This window comes from Apteryx rowi, unplaced genomic scaffold (genome assembly GCF_003343035.1).
Source record: "Apteryx rowi isolate R43461 unplaced genomic scaffold, aptRow1 scaffold_2, whole genome shotgun sequence".
Classification (NCBI taxonomy): domain Eukaryota; kingdom Metazoa; phylum Chordata; class Aves; order Apterygiformes; family Apterygidae; genus Apteryx; species Apteryx rowi.
In genome coordinates this window covers 5,252,012-5,276,981 of record NW_020448307.1, presented here as the reverse complement: position 1 = coordinate 5,276,981, position 24,970 = coordinate 5,252,012, and the positions used below count along the sequence as shown (strand labels likewise).

The window sequence follows — 24,970 nt, the reverse complement described above, 5'->3', positions numbered from 1 at the left end:
ATAATATTGTCTTTAAACGAACAAACTAAAATATTTATAAACGTTAATTACAGTGCCAAAGATAATGGGCTATTTTCTTATCCTATTCAATATAATAACTTTCTGGTGTTAGCAGAGTAATCCAGAGGTATTGATGTGGTTTTTAATGAGCGCTCTGATATTGGTCTAAGAGGAACTGTGCAGCAGGAGAACATCTCAATAACCATTGTATTTCCCTTTGTCCCTGCAGCAGGCTCACAGTAAAGCAAAGCACAGTAAGATCGGAGCTGCAGAATCAAAGACAACGACCTTAGCGGTAAGACGCTCACCTTAGCAGCCAGGTGCTTGGTGACTGTGAAGAAAATATAGTAAATCCCCTGTTGATAGCAGGAACAAGTTCATCTCCTGCTATTGCCAAAGCAGACAAAGCTGAGGACTACACATCCTAAAATCCACTATAAAAAAGCTGTGTGCTATCATATATTTCAACAATTTCCCATGTCCGATAGGAGACAGTCACCTTGCACTACTCTAATGAGCTCTAAGACTGATGAAGCGTGACTAGTGATGAGCTACCCGTTCTGGGAGAGGCGTCTGCACAGTGGCTAATTGTCCTGCGGATGCAGCACGTTTCACATCCAGGCTCTCGGGGACAACCCCCTGTCAGGTGCAGAGCAATTTCCCCAGCAAGTATCTGCGCTCTGCTTGAACATCCTTTAGCACGTCTGTATTTTCCTGTGGGTGTTAGAAAATGTGCCAAAATTCCTGGTGCAAAACATGGGCAATGCTTTGGCCTTTCAGCACTTTTGGCTTTTAGAGTCAGGTGCTACAAAGATAGGCCTTCTGAAGGAAAACACAAATCTTATCAAATGCATAATAAAGTTTCACTGAATAAAAAAAAAGGGTGATGATATAACTGGTTTATCCTCACAAACTAGTCATTTTTGAGATATGAATAGCTATGGGACGTGTTCAGCAATGGATCTTTCTATTCCTGGGGATTGCTTCTTCTCTCTGTGTTAAGCGCTATGCCTTGGCCAAGGGACATGCCTTGGCTATAAGCACGGTGCATTTGAATTCAGCTTTAAAGATGATTCCCAGTACTTAAAGTCAAGGAAAATGGAGTTCTCTAGATGTAGCCATTCTCTCCACATGTTGGCTAATATTCGGGGTTCTTATTTTTTACCTCTGACTTTTGAGATGCACTGAAGTCAACAGAGTATCTGGAGCTTGGGAAAAGCCAGAAGGTACATGAAATCTTGTTTATTGAGGGAAGGGACTATAATCAGCTCCCTCCAGAAAATAATAACCTGGAGTTTTGTACAGAAACTCCTGGCAGCAGATAAGTCACTCTCATGGTTCAGACCAGAACTATCTCACACCCACTAGACAGAGGAAAGCTTATCTCTCCACCGATTCTCCCTATGGTCTCTTCAGTTCACAGCAATTTACCTTAAGCAGAGCTGAACCTGAGGAATGGACCACTCGGGGAATGAGACCTACAGGTTACACATCATTTGGTTCAGTAGAGTAATACCTGCTTTTAAAATCAGTGAGAGCTGCTCCAATATTTAAGCATCCCTGGACTTAATCCTGGACTGTTAAAGATGGAAACTGTTTTGGAGAAAAAGCTATTGGCTTTTGGGAGTTCATGCTTACATCGTAATTTTCATAATCAAAATTAAAAAAATGGATGTAGTAGGGAAGAATGTATAGCACCAGACTTGCAGGCTGGTCTTTCTTTAGGTTCAGTGGCTCCCCTTGAGCGCTTGTAGATTGACGACACACCATACCACGTGCTCTCTGTCTTATTAAAAGGCTTAAGTTGCCTTTTAAGTGGCCATGCAAGAAAAACAAACATTTCTGATTTCCATTTATTTGTCTGCTGCAGACTCCAAAGCTTCCACACTGCAGTGGAGGCATGTCTTTGCTGTCAGGTAGTCTGGAGCTGAAATACTTTGAAAAGCTTTCAAGTTGCCTCTGAAGACTTGCACGCCACACCACTTGCACATCACATTAGGTGATGTCCTTTGCTCTGACCTCAAAGGTGCCTCTTGCTGATCTGCCTGGACTCATTTGCTGGACAAACAGCATGAGCTACCGTTACACCCGTTTACCATGAGTGATTAGATATTAGAAAGAATACTAGTCTTAACAGAGCAATGGAGTATAGTTTATAAATTACAAAAATACCATGTACTCCATTCTGCTCATGTCTAGAACTTCCATTCTTAGAGGATTAAAACAATTCTCCAAGATCCGGTAAGAGGGACCCTTGTGTATAATAAGCCAAAGTTTTGGCATTTCCCCCCAGTACAATATATTTGTTTTAAAAAATCCTAATGCACTCTGTTGAGTTTTCTTGAGTATGTATTTAATCAAATATTTCAACACACTTTCTTCTGAAGCAAAAATTTATGCCAGCAGATAAGGGAAATAAATCCTCGCCATTAAGGGTGGATAAAATGTTTTGCATGAAACCATTTATTTTAGGGAAAGAATGCAGATGTAGTGACTCCACAACAGTTCTCAGGGGAAAACAAATGTTGTTGTATTGTTACTTGGAAAAAAATCCAACAAATTTGGAATGGAAAGTTTTATCTTTTCTAAAACAATGGTCAAAGGCTTTTATTTTCACTCTGAATTTTCTTCCCCTAAGTCTGAAAATGTTAATCAACAAAAGAATCCATTTGGTGCTCATAAACAATGCTGCAGTAAGAATTAACTCACAACCGTGACTTCATCCCGGAACCTATACACAACTCTGTGGATATGAAAAATAACTTTGGACATTTACGTTTTCTATGTCGAGTGCAGACATTAACAATTTAACCTTCATAATGACTGTAGAGAGGTTTTATCCTGAATTATTGTGCAGAGTCCTGGATCTCATAATTAAAGCTATGGAATGGTCACCGGGGAGTCCCATTATCCTAGGAAGGACTCGGTGTCCTGGGATGCATTTTTTGGCATACCGCCCACCAAAGATGGATGAACGAGCTGTGGCCATCTGCAGCTCCAGTTGACACCAACTGCATTTTTCCTCAGCTAAGATTAAATAATAATTGAAAGATCATTCTTACAGCAGATTTTCCAAATTTTCTGCATAATTTTGCCTATATTTCTCACATCTGCAGGTTACAAAAAAGCTCTAGGACTTCCATAAAATGAGGGTAAATTCTCCCTGACAGGGAGTCACCTCCCTTATGTGCAGCTTTTAGCATAAACAGGAAGAAAAACGTGATTTTGCAGAGAGGTTAGAAACAGTCCCACATTGCTTTGGAAACATTCTGGAGTAAACACAGTGCTGGCTAGTTAGATAGTTTCCACAGAGAAAAAGAAAGTCAAAAAATGAATAAATGAGAGAATGGTCTTGCCCTCTAAGGTCGGGGTTCTCCGATGGTGCTGCTTGTGGCAGCCCTTTCGAGAAAAGGGCAGTGAAACACATGCAACTAACACTGATAAAAGCACCAACGGGAAGCGGCGCAACGTTATTTTTTAATGTTCCCTTTGGGATACGCTATTTTTTCTGAACTGTACTTAAAACACAAATGAACAACAACTATTTTCTGAATGGGAACGAAGACCAAAAAAAGAGAAAAGAAGCAAGCTACCAAGCCAGCGAGGCTAACTGGGGAACAAACTGCTGGTGTCACCAGCTCCACAGCTTATGATCATCTCCCGGGTTCGATTCAGTTATGAGACATCAAAATACAGATTGTTCACGCATTCAGGCGTTGATAAACATTATCACATAAATCATTCCGAATTAAACACCAAAAGCTTGGGAACAAACACTCCCTCGCACTGGGCGGCTGCTAAAACAGGGAAGTCCGGGGCTCGGCACGGGAAGATATTACCCCCGAAGGAGAGCTGGGAGCGGCGCCAGCTTCCCATTAGCATTTAGCACACCTGCACAAAAGCAAGAGAAAACAGGCACGCAAGGGGCAGAGAGGAGATCAGAACAACGGGTGAGGGTTTACGGGCCCTGTATTTAATGCATTTTAAAAGGTAACTGTTGACCTAATACAGAGACATTGAAGAATAGCACTGCTTAAAATCCCTGCCTATGTGTGTAACCCTTCCAATAAATCCCTAAAAAGCACATTTGCAGTGGGAAGAGATTTTTCTGGAATACGCCCAAGCAGTTCTTCAAAGCAGGTGGGTCACTGACATTCGTGCAATTATTTATTTCTCTCATTCATGAATTCCCTTTTGGATACAGCTTAAGCCACCCAATTAGCATGTACAACAGCAGTTGTACAAAAATGCTTAGTTTCATATATCTGCTGGGGAGGTTTTATTGGGTTTGCTTTCCACGGGGTCCAAACTACCCAGAAATGGAGTATCAGCTCCAGATGTTCTACGGAAAGAGAGGGAGATTTGCCCACTTATTGCAGATAAGTAGAGTTGTCAACACTGCCTCCTTGGTCAGACCAGCCCTTTGATGCGTAATTTAGAAGAGCAGACGTTTTGTCTGGGAACTGGTCCAGTTCTTGAAAAAAAAAAAAAAAAGAGAAACTCAGTAGTGGCTTCTATCGGCACCAGTAGCCCCAGAAGCACTGAGAAATACTGAGTAAAGAGTCAGATTCCTCAACCACAGCAGAGAAGCAGATGTTGCATGGGATCACCTTCGTGATGACGTACACTGAGGTGATGAATTAGCTGGTGATCACCAGTTAAATGGACTGGACAAAGCAGTAAATCCCAGACATGTTAATACAGCCATTACTTTTTCATCAATCTTCTTTTCTCGTTCTGTTCTTTTCAAAAAAACTCCAGGAGTGACATCGTTCCCTTCCTTGAGCTGCACTAGCAATACCAGCAGAGACAAATGGCACCAAGTTTTACAGGATTGCGAAGGTGTGAGAAACCTTTGTGAGGTATTAACCACTGTGTCTCATGCAAAGATGAACTAATAAAGGCTCTTCCTCATAGATCATGTCCAAATTTAAGCATATTTTAATCCATACAAAAGATTTCGTAAGGCTCTATTATTAGTCCAGGGTCTATTAAACATATAAGAGATCTCCTTTGAATTTATCTTTTACCTACTCTTCAGTCGCTGCTCAGTCTTGCCCTTTCTCTTAATGCCCTGCCAAATTTGTACTGTAAATGCTTTAGAGGATGCGCTGGCAAAATGCCACGATCTGTGGCACTGGTGGTTTCAAAGTTAGCTACATTATGCCTGTAATAAACACATTTTCCTTGTGCTGCAACTATTCAGCAGGCCAGATAATCAGGGGGTGCAAATCGGCGTAGCTCTGTCTGGAAGCCTCAGCAATAACATAAGACGTTGCCCTCCCGATTACTTTCTGCTGAGCCTACATGCTTTGCAAAGCCACTACAGCAAGCTGATAATGATGCATGAAATGGAAAATCCTTCTGAGCACACCCAAAAGCACAGAGGATGCACAAAACAAGCACTATGGTGCTGTGTTATTTGATGCTTCTTCCTCCACATGTGCATGCACTAATGTATTCAGGCTTTCACTGGTTTTAAAGAGGTGCAACTCCACTTCTTGTAATGCATTTACTCCTGATCCACGCAGCCTTAAATGAGACTGGAGTCACACATACGACAGTATTTAGGTCAGGCACAGAAAAGATAACACCACCTTTTCAGACTAAAGATGAAATTCTTTAGCAGTGTCACTTCACTGATTCAAATGAGCAGAGGATTTGGGCTGGTTACTCTCCTCACTGACGTGTCTACCCTCTGAGGCAATTAGGTAGCTGCATATTTTGAGAATAAAAACACTTTGGGGACATATGTGCCACCATCCCACATCAACAGTAATTCTTGAAGCACTGCAAAACTTGCTGGAAAACGTTTGGAGAATTTTCAAAGTAAGGTTTCAGTGTTTTTCTATTCATCCCCACAGCCACAGTGCTACTCAAAGGTTATCCGAAATAGCTGCAGGCAGTGGAGGAATCACAGAGAGATCACACGAAACATAGCTCGGTTTCTGGGAAAAAAAGCAATATCCTGCTCCTCCTCTCTGTCATTACTCTGTACCATTTTGACCGCTTCTGGGACATCAAATACTGGAAATAGCTCAGAAAGCATTTGGTTCAACGTTTATGTCTATATATCATAAGGACTATTATATAATGCAAATGCTTTAAATCCATCCTAACTGGAAAATGGAGCTACGTAATGCCAAAAATGTCATTATATTGTAAGTACTGCACATAGCCATACTCCTAAAATCCTTGCAGGGTTCATTCCATGCTGAAAACTGAAGATTGAACATACCGTCTCACCCACATTACAGCCTTAACTTTGGATTATAAATCAAAGACAATCAGGTTTTTACTGGGTTAGCTTCCTCAGCCAGGTCTCAGGGAGGTAAGACGAGACCTAGTACTGGCACAAGGGAATCCGATCATCCTTGATTTAGTCTGGCTTAAACTGTTGCGGAACTCCAGCCTCAGCTGGCAATAGCATTTAGGGACCAGAGTTGTTGCAACAAATTTTTTTGCCTCCCTACTAAATAGGGAAAGAAGGTGGAGATCAGTCCCCAAATTTATTATGCAAATGTAGTGAAAGCAACACAATACATTTTTCTTAAATTACAGCCACGCTGATCAGTAAACTCTTAGTTTTCTACAAATGCCTTTGAGTAAACTTCAACAGAAAGATGTAACATATAACGCTTTAAGTACGATTAAATGTTGTGCTAAAGTGTTTAAAATGAATGTTTAGCATTCAACCATTCAACAGTCCCTGACTGCAGCATATTTCAACCTATGCTGTGTGAGGAATAAGGTTTCAAGCTGAGAGCACTCAGGAGGCTTTTTTTTGTTTACTCATAGTTTCTCTCAGAGACGTTCTCTGGTCTAACTCGAACTTGTTAGCCAAAGTTCTTAACATTCTAGTTATTTAACTTCTTCCTAATTCAGTCACTCTGCAATCAAATCTGGAGCTTTCTGTAACTGCGTGACTCCCTAGGGAGATATTCTACCAAGTTCCACCAACATTTTTCTCTTCTCTATCAAATTTAAGCAGAGGCTTGACATTTATAAAAACATCTGTTTTGATCTCTTTTTAATTGCTTCAAATTAAGTTATTGGAACTGTGGATGTATCCAACACAATGTTTTCATATATCAGGTTTTCAGACTTTTAAATATGCCCAGTTTCTGCTCTCTGAGAGGAGAAAACCTCTCCCAGGGTTGGGAGGGTCTTCTGCTTTCCAAACTGGAGGGTGCGTCGTGTTCCGGTTCATTTTTCCAGAAGGGCCTGTTATAAATAATTAGACTTCTGTTTGGTTTCCAAAAAAATGCAAATTAAACTTTAAAGAATGCCTTAAAATTACTTTTTTAATGTTCACCTTGGAGTTTTCTCATTCTGGTTGTTCTGATCTTACTGGAGTCCATGAAAAAGCCTCAAACAACCCAAATTTCCCTTACCTGTGTACCAGCTGCTTGCGGCTTATACAAATCGCCGTTTCATAGTCATGAGTGACGCACACCTTATGTGGGCTGCACTTCACCTTCAGGCATGGATCTTTGGATGGATCAAGGGCTATAAAAAACAAACACACACAAAAAAAGAAAGTTAGAAATGTATATGAAGTTCTCATATGAAGTTCTCAGCTGCTTAATCCAGACAACTGTATGGGAATAACAACTGGTTGGAATGACTACTCGGACACCTGACGGGGTGAATACCCATCCACTGTGCAGCGTGTGAGCTGTTCTCATGGACCGAGGTGATTAAGTGGAAAGATGGACGCAGGGCTTAAAGCCTCCGATTACTGAGCAGTGCTCGGAGTCTAACTTGTCATTCAAATGAATATTAGACATGATACTGTACAAGGAGGTTCTGGTATAATAATCTATTTTATATTGCTTATCTCATACAAAAGTTACGGTGGAATAAAATACACTCGTAAGTAACAGAATAAGTAGTATTTTAGAAGCCATTTAATAATGGACACACTACATGGTGCTACTAAATTTCATTGCACAGATACACTATATTGGGTATATTATTTGTAGAAATTATTTTTAATTTTTATGGATAAACTTCCCTTGCACTTAAAATGCTTGAGTAGGAGGGCAGTAATAACAATAAAATAATCCTGGGCTTTTATACAACAACTTTCATCTCTAACAGCGCCGTTGGAAGTGGGACTAGAGAGCACAGTGAGGTGCTATCTCAGAGCAAATACACACAAGCTGTTGTCTCTGCTGATGCTCCGCAGGGAATGTTTTTTCCAGAAAGTCACTCCATACGCCCCTTCTTCTCCTCTCCACACTCTCCCATGCTCCACCTCTCGGTGGTGGCACCCCGCTTCGGTTTGACACTCGGGTTCCCCCATGAGCCATCACTGCTGTTTCGCCTTTTTCTCCCGTGGCCTAAGGCAGCCTAACAGGGCTTGGACCAGACTGCCCCCAAATGACCCTTTGGTACTTTTTGGTACAGGGTGAATAATGCAGAGGACAATCTTTATCTCAGCACTTCTTAAGTTGCTGGAGAACAGGATGGTGAAAAGGGTGGTGATTTGGGCAGCAAAGGGAGCTTCTCTCCATCCAAGATGTGAGTGATCTGAGGGACTGCAGCTAGTCAGGGGTCCGGAAAATGTGCAGAAGTGAGGTGCAGTCCTGCAGGGGAAAGCGCAGGGTACTAAGGCTTACTCTCAGGTACCCTCTTTTCACCTGCCACCTGAACATCTCCATTTACCAATCAAACGTCGTCACCTCTGGTTAAAATCTGCCACTATTTAACAGCATACTGCAAGGCAGCACCGTAGGGGACTTGAAGGAATGAATAATGTTGTACCCTAATGAAAACACAAAGGGATTTTAAAGACTGTAAATAGAAAGTAATTACCAAAGTTGGCGTTTGGCCAGGACACAAGGATTAATGCCCCCTGCTTATCTGGAAAAGGTATTTGGAGACCAAAAGGCAGAGAGACACTGCCAATATTCTAATGAGAGGCTCCTACAAAAATCCCCATTTAGCTTGTGATGAACCTTTTTTCCCAGGTGCAATGAGCACACTCAGAAAAAGGCAGAGAGGGTCTGAGGAACCCCTTCATTTGTTTCTGTCTACACAAAAATCTCTCCTAATGCTAACTGAAGAAAGTAGCAGGAGGCGTATTATACTGGGTTTTGCTAGAACAAGACATACCTTCCCCCTGCCGAATAAATGAAGATACCAAGCAGGTATCAGAAGACCTAAGGTCGTAAAAGTCTGCGGGCAGGTTTGTGTGACTGAGGGAAGAACATGCAATATATATGTGGAGCCAGGAGCTGCTCCTTCATGGAGAGGCAAGAAAATATCGATCCATTAGGCACCAGAGCAGGACTGCTCCATGGCCCGCGAGATACTCAAGAGGAGCAGCCAGCGTTCGAGTCCTGCTGCGTGCAAGCTTGGCTGCTCCTGCCGAGTTTCTACAGGCTTCTTCTTTAAATGAGGGGCGATTTGATAATCTTTGAAATAAAAAAGAGGAGCGATACAGCGCGGTGCTGCATACCACTCCAATTAGAGCACTGAGCCCACCAGGGAAAACCTCTTACAAATACTCTTCTGCAATCAAGTCCCATTCCAAAGGCTATCTATCTAAATTTATTCTCCTACAAAAGGATGCTTCTAAAGATCAGGAATAAGACATATCAGTCAGGATAAATTACTTATATTCAAAAGATGGTTATGTGAATACTTCAGAAGAAGGGAAGTCACAAATTCATTTTTGTTTAAGAAGTGATTTTTAAATAAGTTTTTTCAGACATTAATTTTACCATGGATTTGACTTTTTGTTCCTCTTGAATGTGTCCTACAATCTCCTGTTTTACCTCTCCCCTTCCTTCTCACATTTATTGGGCCACTCTTGGAACTGGGTCACTCTTAGTTTCATTTTTGGGACTGTGCAAAGACCCTATAGCCAATTATGATAACTGAATTTTCCATCCTTACTGGATGATCAGAGATATGTTTAAAGGATATTATTTAATGAACAAGGAATTTCAGCTTGCTATGCACCAAATTTCTTTATATAACAAATGTACTCCCAGCAAGCAGAGGATTCTTCTGCTTTCCTGCAGTGCTGCAGCTGTTCTGTGTTGGTTTAAATAGTCATAGCTAGAAGCTCGTACCACATTAAAACCCACTACAGAGTTGCAATGGGCAATTCAGCATCACTAGTGCATGTGTATTTAGTGGAAAGCCTTTGGTGCAAGACATTGGAAGTCTTATAAACAAAAGTAATAAAAGCTTTTACTTTTAAAGCCATTAAACTGATAGAAAAGGTGAAGCAAGCAAGGAAGGGGAAGAGACCATATGTTTCCTGCACTGGAAACAGCAAGGCATCAACTTCCAACGAGCTGCCATTAGGAAAACAAACAGACAGTGTTTGAAGGCTCAGGATCTGTCCAAATGAAAGAATCAAGGGCTGAAAACAGCAGCTCCAGGTCTTTTTTTGTATTTCCACCAGGCAGTAGTGGTGGCCCTTGGTACAGCCAACAGAACCGAGATGGCTCTGGTGGCTCTTGGGCAGCTTCCTGCCCTCCTGGGCAGAGGCGCTCTTTGGGAGCCTTCTGCTGTTGCTTCTTGTATCTTTGTAAGTCAGACTAACCCGCACAGGAGAAGTAGCAACGACACTGGTCCTTGCTCACCAGATGCCCTAGCAGACACATTCCTTGTGCTTTACATTCAGCGAATACCGCAGGTGAGGCATACCGCCTTAATCCTCTTATTTCAGCTCTCACTGGAGACCCAGTTAAAGACTGAGGCAGATATTTGACCAGGATTGAAATGGCAGGCCACAGTTGCCTTACCTATCTGTCTGACTAGATATTCTTAAACTGCAAAGCAGAGTGACAGACCCTCCTTCTGCAAAGTCTTTAATCAGTGAGCTTCACTTGGAGAGCGTAGGGTCACCAGATGATAGGTTCAGTGTGTTGATTATTTCAAGGGTCATATTCACATGAGAAAATTTAATGATCAGAACTTTTGCTGGCTTCCAGCTGGTGCTGCTCTTTTACTGGAGCACACGCATGTCTTTCTGCTCTTGCTGGTGACACATCCTCGATGCAAAACACTGCATCAACAGAAACTGTTGTGCAAACTGGCGAGGAGCCCAGGGCTAAAGCTGCCAGCAGCACTGTGCTGCCGGAGAGCGTCCTCCCTGGCGTTGTGCTGGGAGCTGTGTGTCAGCCAGAGCTTCTGTTAGTGGAGGAGGTGGGTTTAGTCCCATGCTGGAAAGCCAAGCTTTGCCAGCTAAATCAAATTTGTGCCTGGACATTTGCACAGCAGTGGCGACTAAGGGCAATGTCTGCCAACAAAACTTTGCCAAGATCATCTTTGAACCTCCTCCAAGCAAGGACCATGGTGTAAGAACTGCGATAGGCTAGGTGGGGTTACGTTCATCTTCCCCTTGAAAGCCAATACTAGTTTGGCACGAATAAGAGAAGCATGACTTAGGCCAATATAGACTATGTGACACCACCCATGCACAATTTCAATGCTTAGTGTCTTTTCATACTAATTTTACCCTCTAACTAAAGAATTATATCCATTATATCCATTTATTGAACTCCTTAGGACTTCTAAGACAATAAGAACGCATGTAGTTCTGAAGTATATATGTCCTGGATTAGCATCACACAATCTATTATTGATAAAAGAAACACAACTCTGAAATATTTTGCAACAAGAAGACCATCAATTGCATATTGAAAAGACAAGTACTGTTGAATAGTTATCAGTTTGAAGCACAGGAATGGGAAAAGATACGGTCAGAAATTTCCTTTTTAATCAGGCCTCACAACTGCTTTCTACCTCAGTGTCTTGTTTCTAAAATCTGCAAAGAATAATAATACTGACAATAATAATAAAAAAGCTTTTCCTCACCTGTGTGTTGGGAGAATTAATTCATTAATAGTGGAAAAGCCCATGGAGATTCTTAGATGGAGTGCATTATATAAGCGTAACGTATTATTCATTTCAAACAGCCCTTTCATATAATTCAACAGAGTAGAAAGAGGTTTATTATATTTAAGCAAAAACATAGTCTTTGTGAGAAGACAGCAAAAAGAAAAAAACCTTGCAATCTGGATTATTATTTCTTTAGAATTTTATCACTTATGCAGAATGTGTGATCCAGACAAACACAAAAGGTCAAAAAAGGGATTTATTTGTCTGCAGAGTTCCTTGACATGTTAAAGAAGTTTGGAAGGTTGTTCTACTGCTACGCAGTACAAGCCCTAAGGAGAGAACTCATAATAAGAAACAGTTTCTGAAATATGCTAATCAAAGATCATGCTTTGTTAATCAGATTTCTACATGACTAGGAGCAGATGCTCATCATCTACAGAAGAAAAGACCCTTGGGAATAAGATGAAACGTAACAACCATATTTGTCATCACAGTTCTTTGTGTCCTAAAGCAACGAGTATAAAGTCTTTGAAAATGAAGAGCCAAAGTACAAATAAATAAATGAAAGGAGGAAAAGGAGTGAGGAGGGGGGAAAAAAGAAGATTTTTATTATTAAGATGTTATTTTATCAGGTCTAAAGGGAAACTACAGCCATCCCTTTTCTACCTTAAGGAGTTCTGCATAGTTACTCAGGTCTGACTGCACAATACTATCACAAAGATCTTAAACTGGCTGTATTTTATAGGAAAATATGCAAACATTTTTCCAGTTTTTCTTTAGACTGGGACTGAAGGTGAAGTGAATTGATATGGTTAACTGATCCAACAGTGGCTAAGGTTCGGTCAAAATTTTTAGATGGGACAGGAGTTTGATCACAATTGGAATTAAAGGCTGAACGTGAACACCAATCTCCGGATGGAAACCCCGCTCAGCCACCCTGCCTATCTTTTTTGTGAGTCCAGGCTCCACAGCTCCCCGTCCTGAGCTTTCCCGTGTTGTTCAAATCCCTGCACAGTTGGTCTCTGGGGCAATGCATCCATCTCAGGAGATAGCTGGCTGAAATACAGTGAAATACAGTACTGCATATCTCTCGGTATCAACATTTTCAGAAGTTTTTCATCCTGAGTAAATTTAGAACTTCTACATTTTTGCCTTGGCTCAAAAGTTCTGCTCTTCCTCACTTCTAACACCGAGATGTTTCCATCACTGACGTTCATTTTCTGGCCATCTGTCCCGGCAGTCTGAACTCTGCAGTCTCTTCCTGGCAGAGCACAGATGAAGAAATCCTTAGACAGGCTACAGTTTCTGTTTCATGGGCTACCACATTTTTGTAGGAAAATTGTCCTCTCCTGGTCTGCTAGCTCTACAGGTCAGCTGACTGCAGTGCAAAAGGGAAAGGCTTCCATCCAAACGTGGTGTCCCAAAACCAGGCCCTTTTATGCAAGATGTGGGTGCAGCATCTGAATTCCTGTCATTAAGGGACAAGACTCGCATTCCTTCTTGCAGTCAAGCTTTTATGATTCACAGCAGTCTAAGATCCCTATTAAATCTACAAATCCTCTGTGGTTCCCTCTTAGAGTTATCAGAATAATTGGGAAATAATAAACACTAGGGATTGCATCAGACCATTAACAACCTCCTAATGGTATGCTAGCATCTTTTTTCAATACTAAAAGGATTACGAACAGAGATTGCATCCCAAATCCCTTCCCGTGCCAGTGCCACAAAGCGGACCGGAGAACATTTGCTTATGAACTGTACACGGTTTCTCTCCTCTGCCTGCTACCCATCACCAGAGGCTGTGAGATAGCAATATAAATCATTGCTGGACAAAAACCTAACAACAGTGTTTGAGATACTTTTCTATTACATTTCATGTTTTTATATATTACCACTATAAGGGAAGACTTATGACTTGGAGGAAACTCCCGAGCTCAGACAAAGCAGTACAGGGAGATGCTGCTGTGTAAGACTACACCGTAGCTGTGGGTCATGTGCTAATCACAACAGAGCAAATTTATTTTTCACACATTTGATTTTAAAAGGGTGGTAACAAATAAATACTCTCAGTGTCTCGCAGCAATGGATGTGCAATCCTGCAGAAACTGCACAACTTGTTCACAGCAAGATTTATGAGCTTGATTTTGTTTTTATGACCATTCGTGTGGGGGAAAAGAGTAATTTCAAACTCATAGCTGTTTAGCGGAGCTGAAACAAACTACACAATCAAAAAGAAAATGGCATTATGTAAATATTGTTTTTTTGTTTTCAGAATTGCCTGACAATAAGTACTATGATCACTCAATGACAAAAACATTTCGGCATAATGAAATGTCAAGAGCAGTTGCTTTTACGCAATCCCCTTGAAACTGCTCTGACTATAAGAGGAAAGAAGAACATCTGCTGAGAAAGGTATGATGAACTGGAAAACGGGACCTGCTGTCTACAACACAGAGATCCTAGTGCATTTTTTAAGACAAAAGAGATAAACCTTAAAACAAAGTCTCTCGACTAAATGATGCATTAAATTATAGGCGTGCATTTCAATACTTATTTGATTCCAGCCATAGTCCCCAGCCAGCCCCAGAAGCTCTGGGCTGTGCCAGCCGGCAGGGTGGGTTGGGGAGGGACGAACCCGCGAATGAGGCTGCTCCGGGCCTTCTTCAGGCCAGAAACTTCCACTGAGCTTTGAAATAGGTGGGAAATTTGCGCTTTTTTTCCTTAGTGTGAACAGGCCGTGGGTATTGCCCTAGAGAGCACTCAGGTGAAGGGTGCTCTGCCGCCCTGCGCAAACGCCACGGCTTTCGGTGCCCCCGCCGGGCTCAGGCTGGCCGTGGGGCCAAAGACCAGAGCGAGGGGTCACCCCAGCACCCCGCTGCGAGCAAGGCACCCAGGCAAGCCTGCGACGGACATCCAGACTCTCCCAGCCATTCAGAAGGTTTTTTTCCTTACGCCCTTTCCCTATTTTTTTCTTATTTTACAGCTTAGCGAGTGGCCACATTGACTGGCGAAGAATACGTTGTTTATTGGAGCTGAGTGCAGCATCTCTTCTCACAGCTGGTATTGTTAATAATTCTGCTTTTAAAAAATGCCCTTTAATAATAGATTAGACCCTCCCCCCAACCCCATATCAATTGCAAGTAATTACCAATGGTTTTTATTCTGCTTCTGCAAATCTTGGCATAAATCATTCTGCTTCATTAGAGAGAAAATTGGCGCTAGCCCTCCCCCAAGTCTAGGGGAGAACATGTCTTCGATTAACGGGCTCAGATATTTAAGTCTCTCTCACATGCTCTCTCTCCACATAATTACTCAGAGCAATTTGCATACAGAAATCAATTCAGCTGAAAATTAATTACCACAGGCCTGAATGCTTCAAACATGTATGTGAATTATTTTCAGTAAATGGAATTTCTCAGGGCAGTTAAACAGTAACATCTCAGACTGTCAGTGTTTATTCCATCACTGCACAGTATTTTTGTATAGTTTTGTTTTAGAGTACCCTGACATCTGAGTGGTTGAAGATCCCGGTATAGTGGAAAGACACATCTATTTTCATTTTTGCAGGCACTTTCAAAAATCCTTTCTCATAACTGACATACAATTTCTTTTGACATTGCTGAGGGCCATCCAGGGCAAAAGATACTTTAAAGGACTCTACTGATTTGCTTTCTGAAGCAAAGATAAGACCCCGAGTGATAGGAATTTGCTTGACAAACATACAGAAAACTGATGCAGCAAAAAGAAGTGAAGCAAAAAAAAAAAACACTTAGGACTGTAAGTTAGGAAATGGGCTTCCAGTGGTGGGTGTGATGGTGAGCCACAGCCACCGACAGAGGTATCTGGTTAGCAAGGAGCACAGAGACACGTACGAGACCAAAGCTGAGTCCTAAAAGAGAGGGTCCTGCTTTGACTTCTGACAGTGAACAGCTGTGGTTTATATCTCCACATACTGCAGATGTGGCTGAAATACTTCCCTACGCTGGGGCAAGTTTTTAATTTTTCATACACTTGGCTGCGTTTAGCAACTACATTTAACTTTTTAACACGTTCTTTTGCACCTGAAGTAACAAACATCCCCAGGAAGGAAAAATCTGCCAAAGGCAGCTAGGGGTTGCTCCGCTTTCCAGCTAGCACCAGGTGCGCCTCTCGCAAACAGCTCTCGCCTGCGAGGCAAAGCGTCGCCCAGCACGCGAGTACAGAGCGCGCGCATCGGTGCGGTAAAGCGCAATGCGGCACCAGTGCCATCGTGTCCCCCTAAACTCGAAGCACTTGCACTGCACGATACTTCGTGCTTGGATGTGGCAATACCTGAGGCTGCGTTTCTGCATATTCTGGTAGGATCAAGGCAAGCCGGAGCTACCATCGGTCAGATGGTCCCTTCAATTATTAATTCTGGAAGTAGCGAGGGTACAAAAATCCCCATTCTCAGGGACTGCCAGGGTTTTGGCGCATGTTTAATGACAGCGGCTTTACGGTTCTGGTCTTGGAGTCCCCAATCCCCCGGGGTGATCCAGCTTCAAGCTTCCTGGGGTGTAGGCAGCGAGATGCAAAAGACCGCTCTGATCTTGAGTTGGTAGAACGCGAGAAAACGTCGATTCCTCCACGTCCGCCTTGCAGGAAGGGAGGCATCTGCGTTGTTTGGATTAATGGAGCCGCAGGATAGGAGCAGAGCTAAAAAGATGCCTGTTTCTTTTGGTCAGCCTCAGCTTCGTGCTTGCTTTGCAAAGGTGCCCTGTGAAGAGGCAATCAAGGATCTCTAACCCCAGGCATTGGCTCCTCGGTCCGAATGATCTCCACCCCGCCAGCTCCTCGCCGCTCTGCCAAAACTGCCACTGCTCTTTCCGTGGGAGAGCTGTTAATGACTGCACCCCTCCCGGCTGCCTCCAAGCCTGCCTGTACCTGTGCTGGACTTCAACATGCTCCCTCATACTTTCAAGCTCAATTGTCTACATCTGGTGCACCACAGATAGGCTAGCAAATGAGTGCGAGAAAGAGAGAAAGCATTTGGATAGCTGCACCGCTAGAACTGGCCAGCTGATAACACCTTGTGAAAACGGTTAAAAGGCAGATTTTATTGTGGCTGCTTTACCCATTGCTGGGATTGAGCTCGGGGCCGGGGACACCAGGTGATTGCCTTAAACCTGCAGACCCTGGACCACAGCTGAACTTCAGTTCTCTTTCTCCAAAAAGCAGTAGGGTATTATTTCTCACTGCTGTTGGGGAGGTATTGAAAATACAAACTGTGAAGACTTAAAAAAATGAAAGGCATACAAAAGCCTCTGAATCGTTATTAAAAAAAAGAGTATTGAAGATGATGACCTTGAGATTTGTGAATGCTTGTAGTTGAAAATCCTATGGTAACTTTGAAATGCCAGCTGTAATTCTTCCCATGAACTGACCTAGACTATTTCTGCTTTCAGTTACACTGGGGTAAATTACCGTTTATTCAGTGAGATTTCACTAGATATTAATTAATTTACTCCAAGCCCAACTGAAAATAAAACAGGTTATACCTCCTCCAGAAGATAATATTTTAAATTATCCATGCAGAATTAAAGACACACCCTTCCTATTGCAGATGAATATAAACAAGTATTTTATTTGCTTGGGGAAAGAAGTTGCACTGTATGTCACGAAACATTTCTGTAACACCTCTGAAGCAGCTGTAAATTAAGCCTTAACTGAAGCAATAATATAACCATGGGGAAGAAAAATTAAAAAGATTTAATTCAGATAGCTAGTTTCTGAGATACTGAACCCTCTTCCAACTTTGATTAAAAACAGTAATGAATTGTAAGACTGTGAACTAGGCGAGCAGAAAAAACAAAATGTAATTGAAACAAATATCTCTGGGTACAGAACTCCTCTGCATTCTTCACAGAGAGAAACCTCTCACCAGTCATATTCTGTCATTCTTCAGTAGGCATTTTATGTCATTAAATCTCACTTGAAAACAGGAATAGCATATGTCTTACTTGTTGCATTGTTAGAGGTAAGGCAGAAGCAAAAGTGCATCGCTGTTAATACCGCTTCCATCAGCAAATGGTAAAAAGTAAGCTCCAAACTACCTTGTTTATGAATCAGTATTTCAGCAGAGTGGCACGTGACAGGAGCCCTGGGTACGAACGCCCCCAAGCCGAGGCGGTTGCTCCGTCTGCCGACAGCCCGAGCGGCAGCACTGCTGCGGGAACAGCGATTCCCAGCCAGGCACCCCGGCACACCTCCGCACGTTCACGTTTAAGAGTTAAACGAGACACGACGTTGAGCCACGGAAATGAGAAAAGCTCTGCTTGCTCCATTGAGCTCCTTTGGTTTTCTCTTAAGATCAGTAAAACAGAATTTGGCCCCAAATGTTATCAGCTATTTAGCATAAAGTATAGGAGATCATTTTATGATTAATTAAAAGGTATAGTATGGATAACATTCTTTGAAACAATACGCCATGGAAGACCTACCAATTTTACTCTTGCTTTTAGCATCTCAGCTTGTGCGCAGTGGCTATCCTGGTCAACGTGGCAAGAGGGAAAGGACAGCTTACGCCGGGTTTTTGATGCTGTCACTGCCTTTTTTGCCATTTGGTATAAATGAGTTAGTCACTCTGTGCCTCCTCCTCTTCTTCAGTGTTTAAAATGGGGCTAAAAATGTTTACCCACGTTTACGAATCACCCTGGGACTCCAGGAAGGCATCGCAGGGCACCCGCAAAGGGCCCCTGTGAGTGACTCGTAATGGGCTGATTTCAAAACAGCTAAAATCTGCAGAACTAAGAGCCGTTTCGTGTTCATTTATGACAGAGTCTCATTGTCTCCATGGAAACATGGGCGAGCACTTTATTTTCTACATCAACAGCGGAAGATTTGTTTCCATATTACATTAGTTTTAGTGTGCACTGAGCAAAACAAACATAAAAATAAGAGACTTCTCAAAGACTGATTTCATTATTTATGGAAAGAGAGCGGTTCCAGTCCTCCTCAGCAATCCCTAGTGCAAGACCTAGCAAGATGGGCAGCATTCTGCACAACACCTCTGGGTCAGGGATGAACACAGGAAAAACACAGGCTATGAAGTTTACGGGTAAGGAATTTATTGTGAGAAGAAATCACTAGAATTATAAAGTTATAGCAATTTTAACCACGGGACATGACAGCAAAAGAAAAGCATGAGTGCTGCTGCTACTACATGCAGTTGTACGTAATTTAGAAATCTGTACAACACGAAATACATCAAAAGTGTGAATGAGCTGGGGGTTCACTAGCATAATAGATTGTTGCCTAATGTAATTTTCGTTGCTTTTGAAAGGAATTACCTAAGCAGGAAAAGATGAAGCTCCTCTATGGATAATCAATTAGTCATATAATTGATATCCCAGAAGAGGTTAGCCTGGGAAATAAATGAAAGGACAAACACCTATCCTGGATGGTTTTAAAATAGAGTAAATATAAATATAGCAAAGAAAATTCCTTCTTTAGGATGAATTTTGCAGAAACAAGTGCTGCGGGAATCAGTGACTACCTGGTAACATTCCTCACTCCACCTTCCAAGAGAGAATCTCTAATGTGAAACAAATAAAGATGAAAATGGATAAACTACAAAACGAGTTTGTAAAAATTAACTTTGGAATTGTGCCAAAGGAAGAAACTTAGGGACCAGGAGTTTCTGAATAGTAGGAGAGGGGTGACTTTAGTGTGCAGAGTGAAGGGGTAAAATAAGCAGATAACCTCAGAAGAAAGTTGAGAAGCATACTGTCAAATGGACTAGAAGACAGACAGCGGTCACAAGTAGCACTGCAGACTACAAGTGTCTAGTGGTAGGACAGGAATGAAAAGTAGGAAGCTACAGGACTTGTACAGCCCTGCAGAACAACACAAAAAGGGTGAAAACAGCGTTGTGCTCTTTTTGCAGGTCTTCCCAGCTAGAGCTATGCTTTAGTTGCTACACAAGCGGGGAAACTGATGGCCAACTTCTAACCCACAACCTGCAGTTCCCCTCTTGGTTTTGCGACCTCGACATTCATTTTCAACATCCAAAGATCCCCTCTACAGAGCTGATGCTAAACCTACATGCTTTGCGGCTGTCTTTTTATAGTTCCCTGGCAAACTGCATCCCAGGCTAAAATTCTAGTCTCATTAATGCAGCCCAGGGCATCTCTATGTCTCTTGATAAGCAATTGATATATACATATATATATATTTTTTAACATGCACAAACATTTAGAAGGCTTTAGACTCAAAACATTCACAGTTTAACATGTTTGTTTCTTAAGAATAGATACATTGATGAAGATATAAAGGAGAAATGTTATTTCTCTTGCTAAAAATACATAGCTAAAACAATTTTGAAGAAAGATTCTTTAGGAAAAGAATTAAAGTTTGAATAGTTGCCTATGGACACTTCAGTAACTGTCTGGAATAACTTAAACATTATTCTGTCCTTTTCCTGCAGAGAAAGTGCCCAGGATGCCTCAGGCAATACAACAGCAAATCCTGTAACTTTGCACTCAGCATGGTAGCTAAAACACTCTTCTACAACAGCAGAACAACTGTTCATAGCAGAATTGCTTGATTTCTGGTATGCCTCGGCAAGAAACGCCATCAAAAAGAGCAAGCTTTCTGAGTAGCAAAGGAACGCTGAATTATTGAGGGTTTCTGATGTACATGTTCCTTTTTATTAGAACAAGGATAAAACATAGAGTTCTAATAAAAAGGAACCATGTATATCAGGAACCCTGAATAACTCAAACATAAAGTAAATAACAATGGAAGTGGAAACTGGGTTTTACTTCCTCTCAGTGAGTGGATATTAGGCTTCCAGAGTCAACTGGTCTGATCTATCCCAGACATATCTCATCTGGAGGCATTGCCCCAAATTTGAGAGAAGAACAAGGTGAAGAGCCAGTAACAGTGTTTGGGGAGGGGAGACGGCAAAGCGTGAGGACACTAGGAGGAACTACCGTTATAATTCGGAATGAATGAACTGGTTCAGTTCTGATCTGAAAAGATGCAAATGTTGCAGGTAACTGTTATCCCCTTCTAGACTTCATTGTTCCCAGTGAATATGAAAAGCCCGAGAGGATAAGCAGTGGAGCTCAGATTGGAACGAAAACCAAATAATGCCAGATGCCTTCCAAATTCAAGCAAGATCCTTGCAGAAAAATGACAGTCAGAAGATAGCAAAAAAATAACCGTGACCTTCACATTCCGGAAAAAAACAGATCCTTTCATATAAATATGCTGTGATGTTACAGGAACAGAAATTGTATGTCAGCACAACTTATACATCCTACAGCTTCTTTTGCAGAATACATTCCTATTTTAATCAGTAAAGCGAGATTTTAATAAGGGTGCATCACTACAAAAAGGTCTTCTGCACCAAGAACAGAGCTGAAAAAGCCATACAATTAGGTGGAAGAGCAGTGATAGAGTACCCTGCTCCTTGCTGACTCCTCTGCCTCCCCTGGGAGATCTTCAGTGCCCACTGTGTTACTTGGGCTGACACTGGACTGAGAAATGAGGTTAGCTTGATTTTACAAGGGTCAAACACTAAAAGCTCTTCAGAGAAAAGGCTGGAAATGTGTGCATGTCCAACATGATGACTGAAATTGTGTTTATAATTTGGGCAAGAATATTTCTCCAGCTGATTTCATACCATTTTCCAGGAGACAGTTGCTGCCAGAAAGCCTAACTCAAGTTTTTGATCCGCTCCAGCTCACACCACAGTGCAAAGCGTGGATGTCCTGAACATGCTGGGTCTGCAGGAGGGAAAGACTAACCAAGACCTTCAGGTCCTGTGATCTGACCCTCCCTGAACATCTAGGATATCACAATAACTTTCTTTACCGAGGTGTGGAGGTGAGGGATGGCTGTACAAGCTAGTAAGCCTAAGTGGTAGTTAAGTTATAGTCCAATTGACTGCATCCCAAACCCTGGCAAGAAATGCTGCCATATCAGCTTCTACTGTTGCCACATAGGTCGTTTTAGTGTTTAATACCATAAATTCATCACCAGCACAGCAAAAAAAAGTAATTCTCCCCATTAATGCTTGAGAGCCATCATGCTACGGTTCATAGTTTGCACGGAGGGATGGGGCACTCCAGTTCAGGCTATTTAATACAGCTGCTCACATAATCCTCCCTTGCTCTTTCACACACACTATATATGTACACTGAAAAGATGAAGACATTCAAAAAACATAGTTAAAAGAAATACTGCTATCTTAATGTATTTGTCCACATACATGTGTTGTATGAATGTGCTACGAGGATGTATCACTCAGATTTGACTACAGCACTAGTCTTCATACTTATGTGCAAGACCTAACAAGGGAATTCCTTTCTCTCTTCTTCATACAGTATCAATTTCATGCCCTATAGGTTTTAAAATGGCCCACAAATCTTTTTGATTTGTTTTTTTTTTCTCTGAAGGAAGACTACAGTATCTGGTGCTTTTAATTTGAGGTGAATAGTCAACAACTGTCAAGACACTTATTAGGCAAAATAGGCCCCTTAAACATAGAAGAGTCTATCTGGGTCATGGCCTTAATATGTTAAGTCTATACTATGGGCACTCAGTACTTGCTGAATGAAGATGGTGGCACACTGATGTTAATATACAGATATGACTTTTTTTTTTTAAGTTCACCAAACACATCAAAACAGTAGGGCATCAAAGTGCTAATGTCACTGTTTCAGAAGAAAGATCCTTATTTCTCCTTTCAGTAGCTCCCCTTTGACATTTTGTATCAAGCTAATTAGTTTAGCAGTCTCCCAGGCTGCAGGATGATTTGAAACTCAGCATATTCTGCTACTGGTAATTTGTTAGTGTGTCTAAATTTTACATCGTTTAACTGCTTTTTCAGGTGGATTTCTAGATCATTTGGTATTATAAGGAAACAGGACGAAGCTGAAAGGCTGGGGCTAGAAGGGCTTTACTGCCCCTTACTATCTACATGCAGCCTGTGAAAGCAAACGAATGAAGAGGAAGCTCTGCAGGCTCATGGCTAGGAATACGGAAGACTGATGTGTGTTTTTACTGGCTGTGGACTGTCAATTTTTTGTATTGAAATAAAATAATCATGTAATTGCTTTCTTTTTTGTGAGTAACCCCAAATAAGTTTTCATCATGTTTAAATTTCCAGAGTGTTACAGCTGTAGCACTGATCCTGTAAAATGCTGAATACTCACAACTCCCTCTGATGGCATTAACTGTCAGCCTTAAAAAATGCAATAGAAATGTTAACATCAATGAACAGCCATTACCTGCATGGGAAGTATTAAGTCCCTGTACCAGAGAACTTGCAAATTTTAAAATGGCCATATTCTTACAGACACTTATCTTTTAATAATGAGACACCGTATTATCACACATCAGTGGAAGCTTTGGTCTCCTTGGGATCACACCATTCCACTTTTAAATGGACTCTGTAAAATGATTCATGAGATTGGACCGACTGGAAGGTAGGGAAACTCAAGGCTTACCTAAACTGCAGCGTTGGTCACTTGGAGGATTAAAATACTTCTACTCTACTGCTGACATATTTGGGAAAAACAGCGCAACTAAAATGAAAGAAATGGAAATACTGCAACAGTGACCAACAGTAGGCACAAGCATTCCTGCCACCATGGCAAAGCTGACAGCTCGGCACTGCACGTGGCAGCTCACACTATGTGCTAGAAGAGAACAGAGAAGCCAGACACTAGGGATGGTTTGGGCCAATGACCCTATCTCTGCCTGCTGCAAGTTTCCTGTATTTTCTTCACTCACACTTAATGGTGCTCACTATCAGCAAGAAGATACCCAACTAGCTGGACCTTGCCTTCTTATCCATTATAGCAGTTCTCACGGAACGAATAATCCACATCCACGTTATTTTCTTTAACTGTTGAATGCTTGGACTCAGAACCAGACAATCAGTTAATACAGAATAGTGAATTTGTTGCATACGTTGCCTATCAGTTTCTGCAAATTAATGTAAAGATGACAGCGTGCATTTATACAGAACATGTACACAAGCAATTTAGGAAGAAGAAAACTTAAAAGCATCACATAACTACTAACATCTAGATAAAGCATGCGGCTTCGAAATGTTTCCCAAACTACATAGGATTTGCCATGTAACAGGTACCATCATACTGTCTGAAAGTATACTACAGCTGCATATCACACGTCTGACGCTTGTTATATACTGATCATTCAGAAGAACACCCTTTGCAACTGGTAGTATCTTGCATCTTTCTGCAGCTGCGATCAGAGATGCACAAACCCACAAGTGATCACGCTGCTTTTCAGAATGGAAGCTTTTGCTCTTCCCCTAGAAAAACACAAGTTTGGAACTAGCTGGCAGCCATTTCATTAGATTAGATTACACATTTAATTAGAGTTAGATCGTGCCTCAACATTTCAAAGCTTCTAGACTCTTTTTACTATTTCTTTGACATTAGATGTGCCTATTATCAAGCTGTCTTAGGTCAGTGGCATTATTCCTCATACCTTAAGAACATGCGGGTGCAGAATACAGACCCAGATTTAGTGGGAACAGAGAACAAGTCCTAAGGGGACTATTACTGCCCATCAATGATGTCTTATGCTATGCCCTTGCTCATGTCCAGTTGCTTCCTCTCCAGCATCACAAATTTCCCAAATCCAGTGTAAAAAAAAAAAAAAAAGAACTTTTATTTGGGACTATTATTTTAGAAAGAGTGGAGTCAATATTTTGGTAACATTTGAAAGAAATGTTTAAGACATAATCTGTACATCAAGGAAATAGGACATGAGGCCATCTGTCTACTGACTGAAACAGATACAAGCTTTAATGGAGTTACACTGGGGATCTGGCTGAAGCAGGCTGGCAAGAAAAGGAAACAAATGTGGAAGAGTTAATGAAGCAGAATGTGAGTGAGCATCAACCAGCTGATAGCCTGCGATGACTCTGAAATAAAGATACGCGCTCTTCCTGGAGGAATAACACAGACTCCTGAGGCACATCTTCAGCAGATAGCACCTACCTGAAGAGCCCCCAAGGAATGCTTAGTGTTAGGTGAAGAACAGACAGCCCCATGCATTAGTTACTGTTCATCTCTCAGGAAAACAACCTTTACAGAAATATCAG

General features: G+C 41.7%; 1 protein-coding gene across 1 annotated transcript in view; it reads right to left on the bottom strand.

Annotated features, from left to right (window-relative positions):
• The window catches only part of SPOCK1 (SPARC (osteonectin), cwcv and kazal like domains proteoglycan 1), a 319,830-nt gene that overhangs the window by 122,855 nt on the left and 172,005 nt on the right, over nt 1-24,970 (bottom strand). The window contains exon 3 of the mRNA XM_026063359.1: nt 7,407-7,509. Coding sequence (XP_025919144.1) covers nt 7,407-7,509 — 103 coding nt within the window. The remainder of the gene's footprint in view (nt 1-7,406; nt 7,510-24,970) is intronic.